Source organism: Carettochelys insculpta, chromosome 1 (genome assembly GCF_033958435.1).
Source record: "Carettochelys insculpta isolate YL-2023 chromosome 1, ASM3395843v1, whole genome shotgun sequence".
In the NCBI taxonomy this organism is placed as follows: domain Eukaryota; kingdom Metazoa; phylum Chordata; order Testudines; family Carettochelyidae; genus Carettochelys; species Carettochelys insculpta.
In genome coordinates this window covers 124,271,281-124,296,696 of record NC_134137.1, presented here as the reverse complement: position 1 = coordinate 124,296,696, position 25,416 = coordinate 124,271,281, and the positions used below count along the sequence as shown (strand labels likewise).

General features: G+C 47.2%; 1 protein-coding gene across 2 annotated transcripts in view; it reads left to right on the top strand.

The window, feature by feature from the left end:
- ECRG4 (ECRG4 augurin precursor) overlaps positions 1 to 14,939 on the top strand; it is a 39,588-nt gene extending 24,649 nt beyond the window's left edge. Inside the window, exons 1-5 of one of the 2 annotated variants that reach the window (XM_074983255.1) lie at positions 2,370 to 2,833; positions 4,431 to 4,555; positions 6,992 to 7,039; positions 12,097 to 12,254; positions 14,209 to 14,939. In XM_074983255.1, the coding sequence (XP_074839356.1) occupies positions 4,480 to 4,555; positions 6,992 to 7,039; positions 12,097 to 12,254; positions 14,209 to 14,370 (444 nt within the window). In that variant the 5' untranslated portion in view covers positions 2,370 to 2,833; positions 4,431 to 4,479 and the 3' untranslated portion in view covers positions 14,371 to 14,939. Of the gene's footprint in view, positions 1 to 2,369; positions 2,834 to 4,430; positions 4,556 to 6,991; positions 7,040 to 12,096; positions 12,255 to 14,208 lie in introns of those variants that run through there. The other variant, XM_074983254.1, reaches the window with a different exon arrangement.
- Positions 14,940 to 25,416: the final 10,477 nt, after the last annotated feature.

Here is a 25,416-nt window from a genome sequence, read left to right as displayed (position 1 = left end):
AATGACACACAGGCTATCCAATAAGTTCTTGGATTGCACTGGAGACAACTTTTTATTTCAGAAGGTTGAAAAACCTACCGGGGGAAGCTGTCCTAGATTTGATTTTAACAACTAGGGAAGAACTGATTGAGACTCTGAAAGTGAAGGGCAGCTTGGGTGAAAGTGATCATGAAATCATAGAGTTCACGATTTTAAGGAAGGGTAGAAGGGAGAACAGCAAAGTAGAGACAATGGATTTCAGGAAGGCGGATTTTGGTAAACTCAGAGAGCTGTTAGGTAGGGTCCCATGGGAAGCAAGACTCAGGGGAAAAACAATGGAGGAGAGTTGGCAGTTTTTCAAAAGGACATTATTAAGGGCTCAAAAGCAAGCTATCCTGCTGCGTAGGAAAGATAGAAAATGTGGCAAAAGACCATCTTGGCTTAACCAGGAGATCTTGCATGATCTTAAAATAAAAAGGGAATCATATAAAAATGGAAACTAGGACCAATGACAGAGGATGAATATAGGTAAACAACACAGGAACGCAGGGGCAAGATTAGAAAGGCAAAGGCACTAAATGAGCTCAAATTAGCTACAGGCATAAAGGGAAACAAGAAGTCTTTTTATAAATACATTAAAAGCAAGAGGAAGACCAGTGATAGGGTAGGCCCATTGCTCAATGAGGAGGGAGAAACAGTAACGGGAAGCTTGGAAATGGCAGAGATGCTTGATGACTTTTTTGTTTTGGTTTTCACTGAGAAGTCTGAGGAAGAAATGCCTAACACAGTGAATGCTAGTGGGAAAGGAGTAGGGTAGAAGATAAAATTAAAAAAGAACAAGTTAAGAATCAGTTAGGAAAGTTAAATGTGTGCAAGTCACCAGGGCCTGATGAAATGCGTTCTAGAATACTCAAGATGCTGATGGAAGAGGTATCTGAGCCATTAGCTATCATCTTTGGAAAATCATGGGAGACAAGGGAGATTCCAGAAGACTATAAAAAGGCAGATATAGTGCATATCTATAAAAAGGGGAATAAGAACAATGCAGGAAACTATAGACTGGTCAGTTTATCTTCTGTGCCAGGAAAGATAATGGAACAAGTAATTAAAGACATATCTGCAAACACGTGGAAGGTGGTAAGCTGATAGGGAACAGCCAGCATAGATTTGCAGGGAACAAATCATGTCTAACCAATCTGATAGCTTTCTTTGATGAGATAAAGAGCCTTGTGGATAAGGCAGACACAGTGGATGTGGTACACCTAGATTTTAGTAAGGCATTTGATAACGGCCTCACATGATATTCTCACCAATAAACTAGGCAAATACAACTTAGATGGGGATACTAAAAGGTGGGTGCAAAAAGTGGCTGTACAACCATACTCAGAGAATAGTTATTAATGGTTTTCAATCCTCCTGGAAAGGTATAACAAGTGGGGTTCCACAGGAGTCTGTTTTGGAACAAGTTCTGTTCAATATCTTCATCAACGATTTAGATATTAGCATAGACATTACGCTGATTAAGTTTGCAGATGATACCAAGCTAGGAGGGGTTGCAACTGCTTTGGAGGAGAGGATCAGAATTCAAAATGATCTGGACAAATTGGAGAAATGGTCTGAGGTAAACAGGATGAAGTTTAATAAGGACAAATGCAAAGGGCTCCACTTAGGAAGGAACAACCAGTTTCATACATACAGAATGGGAAGCGACTGTCTAGGAAGGAGTATGGCAGAAAGGGATCTAGGGGTTATAGTGGGCCACATATTAAATGAGTCAACAGTGTGATGATAATGCAAAAAAACCAACATGATTCTGGGGTGCATTAACAAGTGTGTTGTGAACAAGACACAAGAAGTCATTCTTTCGCTCTACTCTGCGCTGGTTAGGCCTCAGCTGGAATATTGTGTCCAGTTCTGGGCACCGCATTTCAAGAAAGATGTGGAGAAATTAGAAAAGGTCCAGAAAAGAGGAACAAGAATGGTCAAAGGTCTAGAGAACATGACCTATGAAGAAAGTCTGAAAGAAGTGTGCTTGTTTATTTTGAAAAAAAGAAGATTAAGGCGGAACATGATAGCAGTTTTCAGTTATCTAACAGGGATAAGGAGGAGGGAGGAGGGAAAAAGTTCTTAACTGTCAGGGTGTTCAAACACGGGAATAAATTGCCTAGGGATGTTGTGGAATCTCCATCTCTGGAGATACTTAAGACCAGGTTAGATAAATGTCTATCAGGGATGGTCTATGTAGTACTTGGTACTGCCATGAGGGCAGGGGGCTGGACTCGATGACCTCTCAAGGTCCCTTCCAGTCCTAGCATTCTATGATTCTATGATTGTATGTGGGAGGCTGTGTTGAATTAATTTGCACTTAACTAGAAATAGCCATAGCAATTCTCAAAGCTCTTTACAAACAATTAAATCACAATGCATCTGATGAAGCAGGTCTTTGCCCATGAAAGCTTATGCTCCAAAATAATTATTGGTCCATAAGGTGCCACAGGATTCCTTGTTGTTCTTGAAGATACAGACTAACTTGGTTACCTCTCTGATCCTTGTCACAGTGTTTAGAGACCACAGCGGGAGAAGTGTGAGAGAACCCAGCTACATAATTAGCGTCTGTGACAGTCGCCTTTCTGTGTGTGTGTCACTCTGAAGCCTAGAGCGTCTGTGGAGCGATGAAAAGTGATGGATACAGCTACAAGCACGGCTGAGAGCTCTGCTTGTTCGGAATGTCACTGGGCTGATTCATCACTGGCTTTCGCCGTGTGTTATGATCCTGTTTTGAAGCTCATGCTGTTACATACCTGTGAGAGCATGGGCTCAGCTTCTCACCGACAAATACTAGGTTACCGGGCAGGTGAATAGGAGCTACTTAGCTAACATCCCAATTGAACATGGGAGGGTTTGTTTGCTTTGTTTATGACCAACAGCAATTACAAAGGCTTTGAATGTGCTACACCAGCTTTTGCAGCATGCACTGACTTTGCCCTTACCTGATGTTTAGGGTACTGTATCCTGCAGGACTCTGTGTGAGCCCACAGCTCTCTTGGCTCAGGCCTGCATTGTGGGTGGGGTACAGTGAAATGACTGTTTCTGTGTGGTGCAGGGCCACTGCCCCTCTGCCCTTTGCACGCGGGTGGTGGTGGGGAGTATGGCTCAGGGCCATTGCCCTCTACACCATGTGAGAGCTTTGGGTTGCAGGGCTGTTACTCCTCTGCAGAGTGTGAGGGCAGGTGGGGTACAGAGCCATTACAGCTGGGTGTACAAGGAGGAGGTGAAGGGCCAAGGCCACCCTGTATGCTGTGGGGGCGGGGGGAGTGCAGGGTGATGGGTCTGGGGCAAAGGTCTGTGCCCCAAGGGGCATGGAACCATTGCCCTGGGGCAGGATGAGGGGATGGGACCATTGTCCCTCAGGGCAGAGTGATGGCTGAGGGCCTGGACCATTGCTTCTGGGCACTAGGTAATGGGACTGTTGCCCCTGGTGTGGTGTGAGGTTCAGGGCCAGGATGCCTGGGCATGCAGAGGAGGGGTCAGGGCCTTGCCTGTGGCAGGGTCAGGGCAGCTTGGAGCAGAGCTATCGCCTCAAAAGCATGCATCCCGGTGTGCATCCCAGGGTGCATCCCAGTGTGCATGCCAGTGTGCACCCCAGCGTGCATCCCGGCGTGCATCCCAGTGTGTATCCCAGCGTGCATCCCGGCGTGCATCCCGGTGTGCATCCCGGTGTGCATCTCAGTGTGTATCCCGGTGTGCATCCCAGTGCGTATCCTGGTGTGCATCCCGGTGTGCATCTCAGTGTGCATCCCGGTGTGCACCCTGGCATGCATCCCGGTGTGCATCCTGGTGTGCATCCCAGTGTGCATCCCGGCGTGCATCCCAGTGTGCATCCTGGCGTGCATCCCGGTGTGTATCCCTGTGTGCATCGCAGTGTGCAACCCGGTGTGCATCACAGTGTGCATCCTGGTGTGCATCCCAGTGTGCATCCCAGTGTGTATCCCGGTGTGCATCCTGGTGTGCATCCCGGCGTGTATCCCGGCGTGTATCCTGGTGTACATCCCGGTGTGCATCCCGGTGTGTATTCTGGTGTGCAGCCCGGTGTGTATCCCGGTGTGCATCCCAGTGTGTGTCCTGGTGTGTATCCCGGTGTGCATCCCCGTGTGCATCCCAGCATGCATCCCGGTGCGTATCCCGGCGTGCATCCCGGCGTGCATCCTGGTGTGCATCCCAGTGTGCATCCCGGTGTATATCCCAGTGTGTATCCCAGTGTGCATCCCTTTGTGCATCCCAGGGCTGTGCAGGTGCTGCCGCCAGTGGTGCCGCACAACCCAGTGGGGGAGCTTTGCCCTGTGAGCAGTGCTGACTGAACCGCTGCTGGGTCATACCCCCTCTGCTGCAGGTCCAGCCTGGCTCGTCTGTACCACACTCTCCCCTGAGCCGCCCTTGTCCTTTCCCTGCAGGGAGAAGAGCTGCTCTGGTCCAGGATCACTCCAGCTGTCACCTGGCAAGATGCTGCTGCCAGCCTGCCGAGGGGTGCTGCCCCTGGCCACCCTGGCGCTGCTCCTGCTTGTCTGCCTGGCTCCCGGTGAGTAAGCAGTGCACCCGCTGCCGCAAGCAACCCCCAGTGTTATGCTGGCAGCAACCAATAGAGAGGGAGGCGTGGGATCCCCAGACACTGCCGCAGAGGAGGAATGCACCAGAGAAAGGAAGCTCAGTGGGGAAAGGCGGTAGAGAGTGACCCCGTGACCCCCGCCTTAGAATTCACCTGTAATTAAAGCCTCTTTCTGAAGCTCAGGGAGTCCCTTTTGGTACTGCACACATAGGGGCTTGCCCTGGCTACTGACAGCGAGCATGGACCAAGCCCACCTCTCGTTTAGCATCTCAGGGGCACAGACCATTGTGAATGCTCTGGTTCCAGCTGCTTCGGGCCCCTGGGGATGTGGCTGGTTTTTCACATGCACGTTATAGACGTACAGAGTTTAAGACCAGAGGGGACCACCGTGATCACCTTGCCGTGGTGCTGGCACTGGTTTCAGGGAGAAGAGGCTGAGCAGCCGGCTCTCCTGGACCAGACTCTGTTGCTGCAAATGGCGTCTGGTCAATCCAGTTCAGGAGAGTTGACTCGGGACACAACTGGAGGCAGTTGCAGAGCCCTGGGCCAGCAGTGGACCCCCCAGGGCTAGTGGGGCCAGTGGGCTGCAGAGCCTGTGGCAGGGCCAATGGGAACCCAAGGGCCAGCAGAGCCCATGGGGCCACCAGGGCCCCTCGGGGGAGGGGAGGGACAGCCAAGCCAGCAGGCAGCAGGATCCTGGGGGTGTCAGCAGGACTCCACTGGCACTGCCCAGAAGCCCGAGGAGCCAGCAGTGGAGCCAGCCTCCAGGTGCAGGGAAGCCAGGTGCAAACCCAGGCTGCAGCAGCACCCGCAGCATCTCTGCTTCCCTCGTCTATGTTGTCTTGTCTGCTGTGCTGCACATCACAGACTCCAGAACTTCACTCACCCACTCCTGCAACAGATCCCTGACCTCTGACGGCCCCAAGTCTTGATTTAAAGACATCTCGTTCCAGAGAACCCAACACTGACGCTAGTTTAAACCTACAAGTGCCCCATGACCCACACTGCCGGAGAAGGCGAAAAGCCCCTAGTCTCTGTGCCAATCTGCCCCAGAGGGAAATTCCTGTCATTTTGCAATACTCAGCATTAAAAAGGATGAAATCTGGACGAGTTCTACTGTAATCGAAACTAAAAGGGGAATTAAACTGGGAAGAGTAATTTTTTGCTCTTTAACTTTGAAAAATATCTTGTTCCAGCCACCCTGATTCATTGGCACAGCCATTTTCTCTGAGGCTTTTGTGTTCTATAAAAAAAAAAGTCCTTATGTTCAGTTAGCGCTGTTAGCTGACAAGAACATTATTAATGTTAGCAAAGTGGAAGCTGAGGAAAAGGAGTCTAAAGATCCAAGGATCAAGACTTGGTCTGTGCAGGGAGCTCCGACCCTCCCACATTATCTTAAATAACATTGAGGGAACTGCACATTCCAGTTATGCGAGCTGAGAATTAAATATGCTAATGGCAACATATAAAATTCCTCAGCCCCATAAGCTTGTTAAATGTTCTGTTTGTACTGTCAGGCTAGGTAATAAAAAAATGAATAGAGCAAATGCTTTGGGAGTTTTGCTTTTTTGAATTGTCAGGGGATTGCAGAAGGTTCAGATGTCTTATTTAAAATGTGGAGAAAAATAGACCCTTCAATAGATTGTGCTGTCCTATTTACATATTGCCTAGCCTTTCAGTGATGACATGCTAGCTCTGCAGTTCTTAATAGTCCGCTGCAGTCAATGGGATTTCTGAGTGAGGGGAGACAGAAGACAGCTCAAGTCCATAATATAAATTAAATACTGTAGCTTTTTTTTTCTTTGAAACAGAGAAAGTATTTCAGAAGAATTACACCATAGATGGGCATGCTAATAAAACACTGGTGAATGCCACTGGGTATCAAAAGGCATGGCATGAAGATAAACTGGTGTGTAAATACACCTGTTATTTTTGACTAAGAGGCAAATAAATCCTAGGGAGAAATTGCTCTAGCAAGAATGCAGTTTTCAAATATGTTAAAGACTTGGTGAGAGGAAAATTGTAGCAAGTCTTCTCGCTACTCTCTTTTTTATGCTGTGACAGAATTTCTCACGTGTGTCACACCAAAGCAGACGTCACATCCTGGTACTGACACCAGGGAGAAGTTTTGCTCTGCTTAACACAATAGAACAGTTGCACAAGATAAGTACGTATCAGGTTTTAGTATCAAATACTACAGTGAAAGGATGTTAGACTCACGAATGCCTTCTCAGAGAAGTTATTATACTTGGGTGTCAGACCCAGAGCTAGGACAGCTGGTACTGGGGCTTCTTATCCCCATATTCAGGAGCTACGCCTTTTGTACTTTTTTCAAGTTACACCTCTACTTCCTGTTGGCCCAGGCGCAGGAGTAAAGAATGCACTAAATCATTATTTTCATTCATCTAGATGGTTCAAGAGGAAATAAACTCAAGCTGATGCTTCAAAAACGTGAAGGTAATAACCACCCAAAGTGCAGATTGTTTTTGATGTTTAAGCCACTGTAACTAGAGTTGCTACAAGGTGCTAACACTAACACGACCCCGTACAATGTATGTCCTCCCCTGCCTTGTCTCTCTCTTCTCACTAGAAACAATTTAGAATGTATTTCCAATCAAAGCTAGGGCGTATGGGAAGAGACAGTTGTTGCAGATTGCATACAGTTACACTGCTATGTGCCAGCTCAAAAACCGCTACACAGATATTAGCGATTCCGTTGTGCCGACACATGCCTGTCAGCCCTGGAGCTGATGTCCGTCCATCTTGTGAGCGGTACAGGATACGGGTTACGCTCATCACACTGAAGTTAGCAGGGATCATCTCAGTAACAGACAGCTAACCAACAGCAACGACAATCTCGTGATCCCCGGCACCGATGGGCTGATCCCCACAACTGAAAGTCAAAGTGGCAAGCACACAGGTTCCACCGGCTGCCTCATCAGAACACATCGGGGGTCTCAGAACGGTCACAGTGGATTGCGCTCATTGACGCCGCCTTGTAGGTACCGGGATTTCCCCAAAGAGCAGTGAGGCCCCTTGTCAGCACCAGTCTCTGCTGCGGTGCCCAGGGCGGAGCAGGAAAGAAGGAAGCTGAAGCTGCTTGGGACGCTTGTCCCCCCCTTTGTCTCCTCCCCTTGTAAAGGGGAGCACTGATTTGGCCTCCTTCCTAGAAGGCCCCACCCGCCTACCCAGGCACATTTAAAAACAGGCGCCTAGTGTGCAAATGATCTGATGTAGGCCAACATTTGGAGCCAAAGGTAACGGCTGGGGGGCTGGAGTGGGGAGAAGCAGGGCTGTACCAGACACTGGCAGACAGAGACACATGAGCAGCTCTCGGCCCCCCTGCTGTCTGCCAGCCTGCTCTGTGGTTGAACTGTAGAACCCCAGCTCCCCATTCAGACAGGGCTCTGGAACCTGCTACTCCTAGATTCTGGGGGCTCTTCCTAAAGTCCTTGGGTTTCTCAGTATCTTCACACGCTGCTCCTGCTAGCAATGGCAGGGCCTCCTCTCCCTGCTCAGGCACTGCCCTCTTCAGGCTTTCTCTAGCTCTGCTCTTGGCCTGGCTGCAAGCAGGCGGAACAATGCAGAAGAGACCGTTTCCATCCTCCCTTCCCACAGCAACCCCCGGAGCAGACAAAGCTGTGCAGCGGGGCAGGGAGTAGGAGCTGCCTGGGTGCGGGAGGATCTTTAGCAGCCAGCCCTGAGGAGTGGTTTGGAGAATGAGAGACCAAGAAGGCACAAAGGTCCGTCCCACGAAAGTTCGTCACCTAATAAATTATTTTGTTAGTCTTTAAAGTGCTACGTGACTACTTTTTTGTTTTGAAGGTCAGTTATGGGATGCACCAGTAGGAGGATGTCTCTGACTATGTCCCTGGTTCCCAAACTTTTGAGTACGGTACTGCAGCTCCTCTGTTGATATTTTAAAACTTTGTAGCTCCCCACAACCACCTTCTGTTTTGTTAACCAAGTCAGGACAATAGATTCAAGACTCCAGGACAGTAGAGCTTGGATGGTTTGTGACTGGATTAAACTGCATACAATGTCATGATATAATCTGGTTGAATACAGGAACCTATAAAGCCTATGATTAAAACCTATAAATATGGATGTTTTGGCATGTTCAGTAAAACCTTGAAATTATGGATTTTTTGGCATGTTCAGACAAAACTTTAAATTCTAATGGGAAGCACAGGCCTGTTTCACTGCACAGTTACACAGTGTTTGGCTGAATTTCTGGTAGCGTCAGACATGAATCGCTTTCCTTACATAGAAATCATTGCTGAAAGCACAGTCTCAGGGAGAGGACTTTGAAGTGAATGAAAGAACGAGAGCAACCCATTCCAAAGCTTCATCCCTGTGTGCTCTGCTTTGTTGGATTTAAAAACTGGACCTAGAGCACTTAATAATCCTGAAAAAGTTTGAGCCAAGCTACTTAAAATTGGAAAGGAGTCAACCGTTACTGAGTTTCAAATCCAAGAGGTATCTGGAAATCGTTTTTCCACGCCGAATGTACGTTAAAAGGGCAATACAATCCAGATAAATAAGTTCACATTTGGTCTTTAATACCAGTCTGATTGCTTTCTTTTATTCTTTTAAAAAGTCTGTTGACATTGGGCACTTCTGCTGTTTTCATGTGGCCACTCCCAAGACAAAGGTTCTTCCTGAATCCCCAATTTCCTCTTTTTCATATCCAGCATGCCAAGGTATTTTTACCTTGAAGTGTTAGATTCAGTCAGGTCCGTGGATGCGGGAGGAAATGAGGAGGAAGGCAATGGCGGTAGATGCCTGAGGGCCCAGCGATTTAAAAGGGCCTGGGGTTCCCAGTCCCTCCCACTGCAGTGGCCAGAGCTCTGGCTTCTTTAAATCATTGCTGGAGTACCATGGTGACCTCCTGAAGTCCCTTCCAGTTCTATGAAATGTGTATCTCCAAAGTAAATGCAGTGTGCTCCAGACAGCTCTGAGGGCTGCCTGTGTGTGAGGGGGTGGCACTCCATGGGTAGTGCTAAGGGCTGGCTGCCCCAATCAAGACCTTTTCACCTCAGGCCCCACCCCTTCCACCCCACTCTTCCCAGCAGCCTGGTAGCATCAGACACAAATTGCTTTCCGTCCACAGAAATTGCCGCTGGAAGCACAATCTCAGGGAGAGAACTTGAAGTGGGCTTGGTGCATTGCAATTTGCTAAATATGTCTATTCTGGAAGCTCACATAATGTGAAGTCCACATGGTCTGTATTATCTGCAAGGTCTGTTTTCCCAAGATAGAAAATTCTGATAGTGTCACACAGTCGGAAGGCACATCATGCTTTCCCACATGACAACCAGCCAACTTACTGTCAAACAGAAGCTGCGTGTGCTCAGAGCCTGTTCCTCTCTAAAACAAAGGGCGCTCACTGCGGGGTTCTAAAAGAATTAACAATGTTGAGCGCCTCATATTCCAGGTTGCAACTTTTTTTATGCCAAAGCTTGGTGATGAATAGTGCCCTGTATCCAACTTTACTTGCGATGCATCCCAACTGTTCTTTCCGATGTGGCTACTGCTTCCCCATTAGGCAACAGTCGTCCCCGCTTCACCTCTCCCTGGCCCTATGTGGTCCAGATAAAGGCTTCGCTACAAATTTGTCAAGGATCTTGGGTGTTTCATCAGAGGCTGTTTTGGCTGGGATTTCTTTGCAAGAAATTTCTTCAGCTTGTGTCCCTGCCTCAGTAAATCTCCTCTAATACAGAAGATGGCTGTGCTGGCTATGTCAATGGAGTCATCCGGGAACAGTGCAAACTATTGACTCAGCTTAACTTGGCCTATCAGCTGGTCCTGGACATATCGAGGCGTCAGTGGATAGTATTATTTGGCAAGAGGGGTGGGTTTTAGTGCCATAATTCTGCACCTGTCTATTGCTGTTGGAGTGGAAGGGTCGTACCAATGCTTGCTTGCATTTTGCACTTTGCACAGCTCCAACATGAGCTGATTCTTAGGCTTTTTAAGAGCCAGATGATGCTTTGGACATTTTTTTGGGGGAGTGGGAACTACTTTAATTCTTCCTGTTTCTGAAGGGGAAAAAAATCGCAGCTCTTGTTTATGAATTTTGGCTGTGTGGTTTCCATCTGCCTCTGTAGCTTCCTCTGCCTCAGACTTCATGTGCTAACACTTTCAAAACAAAACACACCCTGGGGCTGTGAACTTTCTGTAGTCACATGAAAATCCAAACCTATTGTAACCATCATTGCATTGTCTTCCTTCCTGTTTAACTTTATTAAAACCATTATCTTCCTCAGCTGAATGTTAGCTACACACAGAGTTAGCACTTGGTAAAAATTGTTCCTCTATAAAGACTGGGTGTCCTTGGCGCTCCCTCACGGCCCTCCCCGATAACAGCTTCTAGTGCTACCTGGACTGAAAGCTTCCCTATGCCTTCTGCTCCTGCATGGGCTTTCAGCTGAGATGCATCCTGCTCAATGCTTCATGCACCAGGAAATCTCTCTGCTGTAGACTCCCTCCAGCAGGATCAGCTGCAGACACCATAGATAAGGCACATGACTTTTTCGTTAATTAGGACAAGACGAGACCAGTCATATTGATGACAATTTCCCAGACACTCACGAACCCTTTGTAGCTGTGTCTCACAGTCTGGGAAGCACCGGACTGTGCAGTCCATTAAATCCAGACTCACTTCTACTTTCGATGAGGACTAAAATGTAATATAATTCAAGCAGCAAACTATATTTTCACATGACCATGTAAAGGATTGAAGAGTCAAAAAACCCATGAATGTGAGTTGTTGGTATTTATCCTAGAGCTTCAGATGTGCTTCAAGAATGCATCTGGCTTTGCACGTCTTTGCTTTTCCCCATCCCCTCTCATCCCACACCCTTGAGATCTGACCCCTGCCAGACGAAAGAATTTGCTGGACCGGGGAGGTCAATACTGTCTAGGAACATGACCAACATCTCCTCTGCTTACTGGGCTCTTAGAAGACATTTAGGGGTAAATTACAGCTCAATACAATAACAGCTTAGAACACTGAAAGCGAAGACTGGTGGCTGTAGACAGACTCTATGGGACCGTGAGAAACTTGGCCACACCCCCGGTAAGTGGTCTTCTCGCTCACTGAAATCAAGCCAGGTTAAGGATGTTGCTGAACGACAGAGTGCCGGACTAGAGTGGTTCATCCTGTACTGCTGTGGAGCCACCGCAGCAGTGCTCAGCAGACTGGAACACAGCTCGCAGCGTGCAGGAGTTTCATTTTTCCTTGCTCAGAGCATAACGTCTGGGCAACCATAGCTACTGCAAAATCCAGCAGGGGCTGAGGGAGAGACACAGGCACGTGCAGGATGAAGTAAATTGCTAATTTCTATTCTCTTCTATTGAGTATGTTTGCTATTGCTATTGCTATCGCTCTGTTGTTACTATAGTACGGCCAAGCATGAAGCTGGTGACTTCATCTTCAAGGTATAATTAAGAGAATACATTTGGAGCTAATTAAAAAGTTATTGGCATCTCATCTGGAGCCATAATTTCAGCTCCTGCACCAGCTAAAACAGAGGTATCAGTAAAAGAAAACACAGCCAAGGAGTTCTTAAGCAGCCTGAAACGCCAGAAGCGCCAACTGTGGGACAGGACTCAACCTGATGTGCAGCAGTGGTACCAACAATTCCTCTACTTGGGATTTGATGAAACCGTGAGTAGAATCATAGAATCCTAAGGCTAGAAGAGACCTCACGAGGTCGAGTCCAACCCCTTACAGTAGACCCCTGATTTACATGGAGGTTGTGTTCTTGGCAACCCCGCGTAAGTTGAATTTTCAGGGAACTTGGGGAGTTGCCCTTGAGTGGCAGGGAACTGGAAACCAGATGGCAGCCTGGCTCTCAGCTCCCCTCTGCTGGCAGAACCTGAGAAACTGACCAGCACATTGCTGGTTAGTTTCCTGGGTCCTGCCAGTGGAGGGAAGCCAGGAACTAGGCTGACATCTGGTTCCCAGCTCCCCACCACTCCCAGGGACCAGTAAACTGCTTCTGTCGGGGTGGCAGACAAAAGCCAGGCTGCCACCTCTGACAGAAGTCATTTCCCCGCTCCTGTCGGGGTGGCGGTCGCATGAACCCAAGACACAAGCAACTCAATTGCGCATATCTCGGGGGTTTACTGTGCTAGTCTTTCTAGTAGTAATGGAGACATCAAGGTGTGTGCAACTGTAGTGATACTAAGAACACATACCACTAAAGAAGTGGTCTCTTCATAAGTTTGACTCTCTCATAGCTTTTGAAGTAGAGAAGACTAGAGAATTGTCACAGATGAATACAAAGCTAATGGTTATTTTTGATAACTTGATTTAAAACCCTCTTCATTAAAATTATATAAGGAAAATGTGTTCTAAAATTTTGAATGCTTTTGTTTCAATTTAATGAAATTGTCATCAGGTTTATATGGAAAAGTGTATATGAGAAAGAGAGACACTTACACAAAAAAAATCTTAGGGTATGTCTATACTTACCAGGACATTGACCTGGTCAAGGTTGAGCCTCTAGGGTTTGATTTTGCACACCCACTGTGGACACGCAAAATTGAATGGTCAGGGTTTGACTGTCGACCTGGGTACTCATTATTACGAGACATGATGGTCAACAGGAGAATATCTCCCATCAAGCGCCTTTTGTGAGGATGGCCAGGTAAGTTGATCCTAGGTACGTTGATTCCAGCTACGCAATTGTCATAGCTGGAATTGCGTATCTAGGCTTGACTTTCAGGTCTAGTGTAGACCTGGCTTAAGAGGCATCTTGGTGTTAGCCTGTTTCACCAAAAACAACCAGGCATCTGGTGGTACTCCTTGTTGTTTACACCAAACAAAGTTACGAGAGTTGAAATGAGCAGGTGGGCTTCAGTCTATTACTTTTGTGTGTTTGTACATATCACAGATCCACTCACAATTTTGGCATGATTGGTGTTCTCAGAAGAAGCAAGGATCTGAATACCTAGTCCACTGGCAGTTGCGGGGAAAGTCTGTTAGATCATATATTGGTGGTACATTCCATTTTGATCAGAGCTGCAAATTTCTAATTTGTATGAGCACAAAAAGTACAAAAAGCTAAAGGTACTTCAGGCAGCTAACTTCCATTGAACTCAGAGGAATTTAGGTACCTAAATAGCTAAGTTTCATGTTCATTAAAAAGTTTAAAGAGATGGTGTGCTACTTGAAGGCATTTGACAAGCCTCCTGTCAAATGAAAATTTCACTCCAGCATTCCTACAAAGTAACCATTCCTCTGGAAACTGAGGAGTCCTGTTCATACGCATATTGCACAAGCTGTAGATGAGAGCTCACTGAAAGTAGCGGGTGGACATGCTTAAAGTCACATACAAGAGGTAAAGCATAAAGCTATAAATGTTAAATTCTTGGCTTCTTACAATGTTTTTGGTGAGGCTAAAGGGGCCCAGAGAAGATGGCAACTGGATTTCCATAACTTTGTGGGATGTTTAGTGTTCTAATTTTGGAAGCCCTAATGAAGCTTTTTAAATAAAACCTACTTTTTTTCAAATAAGCAAAGGCTTATCATACCTAAAACAAACCAGGAGGACCCATTATATTGTTTTCCTTTTTCATAGAACAGTTGAAGTTGATTCAGTCTCATTTGTTTGCAGAAATTTGAAGATGATGTCTCCTACTGGGCAAACATTGTACGCAGGGGCCATGAATATTACGGCGGCTACTATCAGCACCATTATGATGAAGATGCTGCTATTGGGCCCCGAAATCCACACACCTTCAGGCATGGAGCGAGTGTCAACTATGATGATTATTAACCTCATTTATTCTACTGCAACTAAGAGTTATGAGTCTGTATCAGATTGAGCTGAGCCCTAGCCTCAGTCCCATCTTCTCTCTTTTTTCTTCCTCCACCCTCCTTTCTTCCAGTAGCCATTTTTTGTATAAACAAGGAGAGGAAAGGAATTATCCCCCTTGGAAGGCTGTTTGGAATGGTGTTTCTATAATTACTTCCCAATACACTATATAGAAGTGTTAGAATTAAAGTCTTTTGCTAACATAAGCATTTTTCCATTTCTTGGGTATAGACAGAGTTCGCAATAGCTGACTTCATTTCCAGGTGCCACATGAGTCGGGATTACATTTTCCAGGGCCTTGTACTCATTTTTAAAAATAGACTCCATGATTTTACCCAGCTTTGGTGCATTTGAAAAGACAATGTGTTTCACTGTGCTCAGTTAATTAGATCTGTGTCAGTGCTTGTAAATAAATCTCACAGTCCTGTGGGGAAAAAATGTTTCCTCAAATTTAAACATCTTATGGAGTCCTCTTCCTATGTTTCCATTTTTAGCACGTACTGTTCACAACCGGTAATGGACAATACACATTAAATATTATAGCACTTTCGTAGATCATGCTGTGACCTTTATAACTTGGCTGTGAAAGTTCAACCTTGGCAGAAGCTTGGCATAAAATTACCGAAGGAGCTATTTGTAAGTAATGGGAGTGTAAAAATAATAGACATTTAAGGCATCTCTCTGTTATTATATAGTCAAGTATAAAATATATCATTGAATTAAATTAATAGCGGTGAAAAAGCACTGGACATTAGCTTTTTGTTTTTAAAGTGGCCACAACCATGGTCATGGGAAATGCAGCCTGGATATGATCACATTATGCTTTTAGAAGCTGTGATCAAAAGATTGTGTCTGAATGAAGAGGGAAGCAAATTAAAGACGAAAAACAGCCAGCATCCACCCGCGCACAACAGGGCCTCGTAGTGCAACCCAACCCCAGCTTTTGAAAATGTTGAAAAGGGGCTGCTTTCTTTTTTCACAGCATGGCCCTGTAGAAAGCCTTTATTAGAGGTCAAATGAATCTGAGAGGACGCCCTCAAAGTCATGGGGTGTTTCTGAGTGAGTATAGAGAACAAGATCTATGCCAGAATTTCACGTAGATGGAAAAATCAGGGGAAAAGTTGTGTGCCTCAGAATATGCACACTGAGGGAAGGGGGCTGGGAGGATGAACAGAACAACATGTTTGATAAATCCAGTTAGGAATTTGGGACACACTGGGACTTGAAGTAAATAAGAATTTCCAACACCGTGCATAGGTATAATGTCTCCACGTCAGCAACGTTATCTCCTAAGCCTCGGCCATTAACTTATTTTTTGCCCACAGCCCACCCTAGTAGATGTAGCCTGAAGAAGAACCATGCGGCAACCCAAGCAGTACATTAGCGCAGCAACTTGCTCTGGAGGCACACACTTGGTGATGGAAACAGATTGTTAACGGTGCTAGTTAGTTTTCCTCTGCACCCGGCCCCACCTGTTGAGTGCTTTTATGCTGCAACCTATGAAAAGAGTTTTCAGATGGATACTGATTAAACCTACAGACAGACAATGAGTTACCGTTCATATTTTGGCTCAATTGCACATGGACTCCCAGTCAGTCATCCCAATTTAACTAAATTTAACTTGCTCATGTAGACAAGGCCTGTTAACACTGCATTAAGTAGGCTTTCCTTAGCACCATTTCTGGCATGAACGAAAAATGCTAGTTTTGGAAGCTTTTTGTTCACCCTTCTGTGTGTCTGACAAAAAGATCAGTGGGTCTTCAGACACTCATTTGGAGATGGTGGTTTCTGCCCCAAAATTTCAGACCTCAACATCCAGGAGAAAAGACAGTTACCTGTTCTATAAGTGGCATTCTTCAAGGAGGGCTGCTCATGTCCATTCCGAGTCAGGTGAATGTGCTCACCACACACCCTGCTGCCAGAAGATTTTTTCCCTTAGCTGTTTCTGTAGGGGAGCAACTCTGGCAGCCCCTAGAGTGAGGCCCTCATGGAGCAGTATAAAGGGCAACGCGCCCACCCCCCCCACCCCCCCTCCAACCCCGGGGCACAGCTCCTTTTTGCCAGAAACTCCAACAGTAGGCTGCTTGGTTTTGGGGATTAGCCAGTAAGAGGAGTAGAACCCGCTTGCCTCTGAGGTCCAGGGGGACGGCTTCCACTGCCCCCAGATGCTGCAGGTTTTGCACTGCCTCTTGCAGTAGACTCTTGTGAGAGGCATGCTTGACGAGGTATGCGGAGGAAAGGCAGGGCTGCGGATGTAGAAGTGAAATGGAGGGTATGTCTCTACGCCATGGTACCGAAGAACCAGTGGTCTGAGGTTAGGGACATCCAGGTCAGAAGAAAAATAAGAAAAAAAAGCTAGTTGGAACAGGGAAGTGGGCAGGATCCAGAATAGTGACTGGGATATCACCCTTTGCACACCCTCAAAATCCCTGCCCCCCCACCCCCTTCGGATGGCCTTGTTCATACCCGTTAGCAGGTACGTAATATTTGTACTGTGCACGCTTTGAAGTCATGGGTAGGGAAGACGGGGTTTGGCATAGGGCCACCTCATGTGCGCTGGGAGCACAATCCTAGCAGGGGCTGCTGAGCAGAGGACATTTAAGAGCAAGTCTGTGGGCTCCTCCAGTTCCTCTGTTTCCAGCCCCAGATTAGAGGCCACCATCTTAGGAAGTCTTGGTGAGCCCTCGCTTCATCATGCAGAGCCACTGGTGGGGGTCCCACAATAGCCCCATCAGGGGATGAAGATGACAACACTGGTGCCACAGGTGTATCCTCTGGGCTCTGCTCAGCCTGGCCCTCCTCTCCCACTTGGTGGATCTGAGGGAATTCCCAGTGCTGGTGATTCCATCTCCAATGGATGGGAGACTGAATCTGTTGGTCTCTTGGGGGGTGTCAAGGCTACCCTGGGGCCCTGCAGGTGTTGGGCAAGGCCCCATTGGTTCTATTGCCACAGTCCTGGCCACTGGCCCTGACGCTATCAGAAACTTTGTGGTGCCACTGGAGTAACTGGTGCTGCTAAGGGAGGACCTTGACCCAGCTGCAAGGGCTCTTGGTCTGACTCTAAGGCCCAGGAGACTGAGCTCCAGTGACCGGAACTGTGCTAAGATCAACCAAGCATCTCAGTCCCAGCTGTATTCTATTCATTGCTCCAAGTAGGAACCATAGGCCCAGGGGCTACGTTCAGCAGGTCTGCAGTGGTAGCCTTGTGATCGACACAGCATGCTCTGGGACCAGCACTGTGCAGTGGTGGGGGAACATGGATCATGATGAAGAGTCTCTGCTGACAGCTGATGCATGGATGTGGAGCAGCTCTTCTGTGGGCCATTCCAGGTAGCTGGCAATTGGGGCGTCGATCCTGTAGAGCGGTGCCTGGGGATTGGCACTTGGGGCTGCAGCTGGGCAGTGACACTGTGTGCGGGGGGGTGTGGGGGATGGCTCTCAGCAGGTGAGACTGGAGCCACACAGATGGGATTGAGTGGGTGCTCCCAAGGCGGGCTTACCTCTAGACTTGGGGGCTGCCAGCAGTGGTGGGGTAGCACCACAAGTGACAATACATCTTGCACTACCTAAGGGCCTCCAGGGTCAGTGGGATTTCCAGGTGTTGGACATAGGTTCAGCTATCCAGGGTGGCAGGCAGGGGTCTTCCTGGTTTTCCCGCCTGAATGAAGCACTTGGGGGTGATGAGCTGCCCTTCATGGGTCTAGGCTTGGCTCCTGCCCTCCCCTCGCCCTGGTGAGTAGGAGATGGACCTCTCCTGGCCTTCTTTTCCCTGACAGAGGCTGCCAGGGAGGTGAATCTTTGCCATTCTGACAGTGGTGCCACTTGGGCTGTCTGCAGAGAGGCTGCACTGTTGTGCACAGAGTCTGACCCAGGCTGCTCCATCGCCAGTGGCAGCACAGATTCCATAAGAAGCCCCTTTCGGCTCATGTCCCACTTCTTTCTCATAGGTGGTTTGAAACTCTTACAAATGTGACACCTGTCAGTCATGTGGGCATCCCCCAGGCAAAAGCAGCTTATATGGGGGTCACAGCTCAGCATCGGCTTCTCGCACTGGTTGTGGTTCTTAAACCCAAGGTTCAGGGTATGCCATGTCCTGAGGCTAAATCCTCTGAGGGACAGTCCAGTATCTAACTGAACTAAGGGAACAGAACAAACCAGCAGTCCAGTAGCACTTTAAAGACTAGCAAAATATTAGGGGATGAGCTTTTGTGGGCCAGACCCACTTCTTCAGAACAATAGCATTTCCATGCTCCAAGTTTGTTTTGTTAGAATACAGACTAACACATCTACCCACCTGTTACTGAGGGAAGAGAAGAAAAGTAACGGAAGAAAACTATTTACAACAACACTCCAAAGTGGGTCTTACCCATGAAAGCTCTGGGACTGGTGCTATGCAATTTATAAATAAATCGTTAGTCTTTAAGCTGCTACTGGTGCTTGTTTTGTTTTGTGAAGCTACAGACTAACATGGCTACCCCTCTGAGACTGTTCACAGGTAGTAACCAGGAAACAGATTGCCAAAGCAAGAGCGCACTCCAAGCACCGTCACTGGCAGTAAGAAAGAATTGAGTGTTGGGGGCAGGGCATGTGGCAGTCCTTATAGCATGCCATGAGAGCGTACTCCACAGGTCACCAGTTACTCTCCTACTGGTACTGCTAAGGGAGAAATTTCTGGCACCAGGGCATGAGGAAAGTATACACATCTAACTTGGAATCAACATGGACAAGCACTTGAAAAAGAAGAAAACATTGTCAACAATTAGAAAAAGACATTACACCTTCTTTCTGTACCTCCTTTGACACAAATTAGAACCAAAAAGGAGCTATGCTACCGCCTTGTTGGACCTGAAGTGAAAGCCCAGGTGTTTTTTTAAGAAAGAGTTTTAAAGTTAAAATAAGTTAGTATATAAATCTGTGAAAATCCTCAGAGTTACTTGTTAAAACCCCCAAAATAGTTCTGGCCAGAAGAATCAGGCCACAAGTTACCCCTTCTCACTATAGACAACAAAGATAGACCATTGTGGGATCATAGAAATGTAGGCCTGGAAGTGACTTTGGTCGGTCAGCTTGTCCAGGCACCTGAACTGAGGCTGGACTAAGTCCCTAGCTCAGACTTGACAAGTGTTTGGCTAAACTCATCTTAGAAACCTCTAGTGAAGTAGCTTCCTCAACCTCCGAAGGTAATTCGTTCCAGTGCTCAGCTAACTTTTTAGTTCGGAAGCTTTTCCTAACGTATCCAACATAAATCTTCCTTTCTGCAATTTAAATCCATTATTTCTTGTCCTGTTCTCAGCAGTTAAAGAGAAGTCTTTATCAATCACCCTCCATAAAAACTATAACAGCCATTCTGGATCAGAGCAATGGTCTATCTCTTGCCCCATATCTGCCTTTTAACAGTGGCCAATGCCCAGTACTTCAGAGGGAATGAACACGTAAAGCCAACAGACTTCAGTCATTGGCATGTGGGAATGAACCTGTGACCTTGGGTCGGGGGGGCTAAAGCCACAGGCCTCGATTGCATGTGCTAAAAGCTGTGTGCCTTTTAGCTAAGTAGTCTGTAGAGCAGAGCTCACTCTCCCTTGTCAGTGGCCTCAGTGCCTCTGAGTTATAAACAGAATTGGCAACCATCAGGTGGTCCATCCCCAGTTGTCACTCCTAGCTTCTGGCAAGCAGGTTAGGGACTTCCAGAGTATGGGCTTGCACCCCTGAGCATCTTGGCGGTCACTCCCCCAGTTCATGTACCCTTTCAGGTTGTTTGTGAACTGGCGATAACTGTGCTTTTCCAGCTAGGTGTGCACCAGATACCTAGCAGGTTCATCTAGGCTAGCTTTCATGAGTTTCCATATCAGAAGGTCAAATGAGGCAGCATCAACTGCCTTACTAAAGTATATCACATTTCCTGCTTTCCTGCGAGGCTCGTTACTCTGTCAAAGGATCTTAGAGTGGTCTGACATAATTTGTTCTTGACAAATCCATGTTGACTGCTCCTTATCTCCTTAGTTTCTTCTAGTTGCTTTGCTCCATTACCTTTCTAAGCAAAAGAGTTAAACTGACTGGCCTATAATTCCCGGAGTTGTACTTATTCTTTTGTTTACAGATAGGTACTATGTTTTACCTTTGCTGGTCCTTGGGGATTGCTCCCATCCTCTGCCAGTTTGCAAAGATAATTGCTAATGGCTCAGAGCTCTTGTCAGCAAGTTCCTTAAGTGTTCTAGAGAATAACATGCCTGGCCAGAGTGGGAGTTGGACTCATGTAACTGTCCTAACAAAATGGAGAAGTGGTCAGTGAGTGCTCCCAAAGGATATGAACCATTTGGTTGTAAGCCAGCTTTTTCGGATCTTGTAACACTGTAAGGGTCATGTTCATGCATGCTGACCTAGTAATTCAGACCAACTGGTGGGCCTACCAATTATCTGAGGAAGCACACACAATGCCTGCAGGCTCTCGCTTCTTTTCCAAAGGACGCCCGGAATAATGAACGTGCTTATGAGTAACAAACATAGAAACCTTTAAATGTATCCCCTGCCCCCCTGCCTGCCTGCTTTTTCCTCCCACACAGAGGTGGGCTCTCACCTTCAGCTGGGCATTGGTGGTTTTTTTCTTTAAAGGCGACTGAGGTCAGCTGAAACTGTTTGGCAATCCAGCGCAAGAGATTTTGGCCACAAATATGGGGAAGGGGGGAAACAGAGGAGATGGGGTTAGAGTTGAATGGAAAAAAATAAAAAGCCAGAATGACATTTTTAAAAATTAGCTATAATTAGCTTTAAAAGATGTTAAAAAAATATTGCTCTTCTTCTAACCTCTTCACACACACCTGGGCCAGCTCATGTTCCTCTCCTCTCTGGGCCTCTAAGTGGAGGGAAGTTGCTATAAAGTGCCCCTTTGTATCTGCACATCCTAGTGCCCCAGGACAAGAATGGTACCTCTGGGACTCGTGGGCTGTCCACACTACAAAATACAACTTTGAAGCAGAGCATCAACACACACCCTATTTTTATACTGAACTTGGAAGTAGGGCACTACTCCATTCCCAGGAATGGAGTAAGGACTTCAAAGTTGGGCTCCCTTTTTCAAAGTACGGAAAAAAAAATGTGTGTAGACTCTCTGCTGGCTACTCCGAAGTTCCTAGTGTAGATGCACCCATGAGCAGTAGCATCTGCCAATTCAAACCATTCTACCTGGGCTATCCTCCTCTAGCCAACAGCATCAGGAATAAGGCACACTTCTGAGACCCAGTAAGCCTCACCTTTGCCTCCTTTCCAGGAAAGTTCCAGCTTCAGATGCTTTCTCACAGGCTCCTGAGTAGCAGTGCACATTTCCAGGGAAAGACAGATACCCCCCACTACGGGATTTTCTCTCAACACTCCTAGGGGCTGTGGTCTTCCTGAGGCTGCAGAATAGGAGTGTGTGGGTGCTGCCCTAGCTCACATCTTTGCAATCTTCCCTCATAGACACTGTAGCACCAGGAATGTTTTTAGAGAGTGGTGTGTTGAGTGGCACTCACTCATCTGTACCCCCTCCCCAAAGCTGGTGCTAGAAGCAGAGCTCCAGGGCGGTGGGGAAGGGATGGAGACAGGGATCAGGGTGCCACAGCTAGGGATTGGAGTGAAGCCCTGGTGGACAGCCAGCAGTATAACGTGAAGGGTGCCAGAGCGCTCCCCACACCAACCACTCCTGTGCCTCATTGTGACTTGCCCTCTACTAGGGAGTAGAGCAGAAAAGCACTGACAGGCCTAGACCTTTTTGGTAACACACCTCATCCTTCAGCTCAAACCCTAAAAGCAACAGCTCAGTTTGATCCCTGCTTCAGGGGTCACAGTAGAAGTGGCAGGTCAGTATACCTCTAAATTACTGTGGCAGTGGAGAGGTTCTCTAGAGGTTTCTAAGGTTGCTACTTCCCACAGACTAAGTCCCATAGCGGTTCATGCTTTCACATTTAGATTCCAGGTTCAACCCCTGACAGCAGTATTTGCACGTGCATGGTGTCTCAACCAGTTAAGCCACCCTATTTCGCTGCGAGATTCTCTGATCAAAAGGCTTCGTAATGAAGAGACCCATTGGCCACTTGCAAGTAGTTAAAAACCATGAGCTGGGGCTCCGTGAAGTTATCAGACTCTTTAAAAATCATATATGTTTGAAGTGCGGGATTTTTTTTAGTCTGGAGTTTGACCCTGTGGGAAGGAGACAACACTGGTGTCACTTTTTCAAGCCTTTTTTTTTGGAGTAACAGAAAGGGCTACAAACTTCTCATTGTTAAAAAATGAAGGCTGAAGTTCTAATGCGTTGGTCTGACCCAAGGAGGGGTTATTTAAGAAATATGACTAATTGCATTGCACAAGTTCACACCTCTAGTTACCAGCCTTCTCCGTGAGAAACTTAAAATCTCATGATTTGAAACCCATCACAGGTCTTGATTTCAAGCCCATCACAGCTCTTGATTTCTTCTCTTACTGAGAATATGTTCCACTCCCAATTTGCAGGCAGCCACGTTGGAGTCAAAATTCAGCTGTAAAGTTAGGTATTTTTTCTTAATAGTGCATTAATGTATTATTCTCACAGCCTTAGTGAATGAATCCCTGTTTAGCTGCAGCACACACAGCAGGAGGTGCAGCTCCCCCTTCTCCTGTCAGTACTTTAGAGCCTGAGAAAGGAGGGAGGGAGAAAAGACCCTCCCACACACTTTCTGCAGGGATAAACAGGGTAGTTTGATGTCTCGGGCCCATGCAACTTTGGGCCTGCCAAATATAGCAAGGTGGGGTGGTGTGTTTTTGATGTGAGAGCTGAATTGGAGACATGAAGTCCCCTACTAATTGCTTGTATTCACATCTCCACAAGCAATGCTTGCTCTCTCCAAATATAAGTTTAAGAAAGTTCCAGCCCTTTTGGACCTCATTCCGGCAGGATCTTCCAGTTGGTGCCCACACAAGCACCCTCTCCTCCACCCTCTCAGTCATCTTCAGACAAACTGGCTTGTAAATGCTGCATCCTGTTTTTAAAAAGGAGAGTTCCCACTGTCCAAAGTGCAACAAACTAATACATTGTACAAACACATTTCACATTAAAGTGTAAGTAAATTATCCCAGGATTCTCAGACTAATTGTCCCCCCCCGCCCCAACATGACTTGTGTTGGTTCTACAATGTGGAGACACATGGGAGTGCTCTTCCTCTTCTTATATGGTAGCTGGTGACTAGAACATGTTGGGTGTGTCTACACTAGCCGGCTACTTTGAAGTAGCCAGCACAACATCGAAATAGCAGGCATCGCGTCTACACACGCTGTGTGCTATTTCGACGTTGAAATCGACATTAGGCGGTGAGACGTCGAAATCGCTATTCCCATCTGAAGATGGGAATAGCGCCCTACTTCGATGTTCAACATCGAAGTAGGGCATGTGTAGACAATCCGCGTCCCACTACTTCAAAATAGCGGGGTCCTCCATGGTGGCCATCAGCTGAGGGGTTGAGACACGCTCTGTCCAGCCCCTGTGGGGCTCTATGGTCACCGCGTGCAGCAGCCCTTAGCCTAGGGCTTCTGCCTGCTGCTGCTGCTTCTGCCTGCTGCTGCTGCAGCTGAGGGTCCATGCTGCATACATAGGGTCTGCAATCGGTTGTCGGCTCTGTGGATCTTGTGCTGCGCAGGCCAAGTGTGTCTGGGAGGGTACCTTTAAGGTAGCGGCTTGGGGCTTTACTGGCCCCTTATTTAGATGGGGAGCACGTGTGTGTGTGTGTGTGTGTAGACGCTCCACATTTCCTTCCGGGGCGGCTCCTTTCGACGTTCTCCGTTGCTGGTTCGATGCTGAACGTCAATGGCACCAGCCCTGGAGGACGTGTAGATGATATGTGTCGAAGTAGCCTATTTCGATGTTCTTACTTATACATAGGCTACTTCGACATAGTGTGCTAGTGTAGATGTAGCCGTTACGTCTTCCCTAAGGAACAGCCATAGATATAGAGTATTAACACAGAACGTGTTCAGATCTGTCTCTAAAAGCAGGAACCTCTCCCAACTGAGCTAGAAGATGCAGAAAGACTCAAATCTGTGTGGCCTAGAGATTTCTACTTCCCCCCATGCCTGCAGTGACCATATCTTCTCTGTTACCTTACCTGTAAAATGAAAATCTTTTCACCTTCCCTTTAGTATGGTGTATGGAGGCTTTGGTAAAGAACATTTTGTGCAGCACACAAATATTAAGTCACTGGAAGCGTGTTGGTTTAGCATATTTGGTACATGGCTTGTATCTCTGCATCATCTCCTAGGCTGCAGGGTGTATTTTGTACAGACCCCTCTTTCAGAAAATGTATGACTTTTGTCAGGCATATGGGAACGGGTGACAAACATGCAAAAGGCACGACACTTGAGAGGTCTGAGTTTCTTGTCCTGTTTCCCAGCACCCATCCTTTTCTCCTGTCTCTTCCCAAATTCATCCCTGCATCGTCACATTCTCTTGCAGCCAGCCAGGTCCTCACAGGATGACTAAGGGAATCTCATTTTTCCCCCATCAGCAGCCCTACTTCAACCCCATTGAAAATACTGTGAGAAAGCAACCATCTTTACCAGGGACACATACTGTCACTAGCAAAGGCTGTAGGGAAATGGCTGCCATCTTGTTGTAGGCAGCCTGTGACTTGGTCCCATTAACAGTTTGGGGATGATGGCCATTTAGATAAGGGCAAAATGGCTCAAGGTCAAGGCAGAAATCAGAAAGCGGTGAGAACCCTTAAAAAGGCCAAATATCACATCCACAATAAAAAGCATGAGCGTTCTCAGTAATCCCTCTTGTGACAGCTGTGACAGCCTGCCACCTTGCACGTCACGCACGCTGCAGGGGAGTTCAAAATGGGAGCGACAGCTGTGAGGAAAGAGGCAGAACATACAGAAACGGCTGAGCAAGGACTGGGACAGCCCCACGAAGGGTGGTTAGCTGAGCAGGTGCAGTAGTCCCACGAATTATGTGAGGGTTCCATTCCCTCACATAGAGAATTTCACATAAGTCAGGCGGGGGGG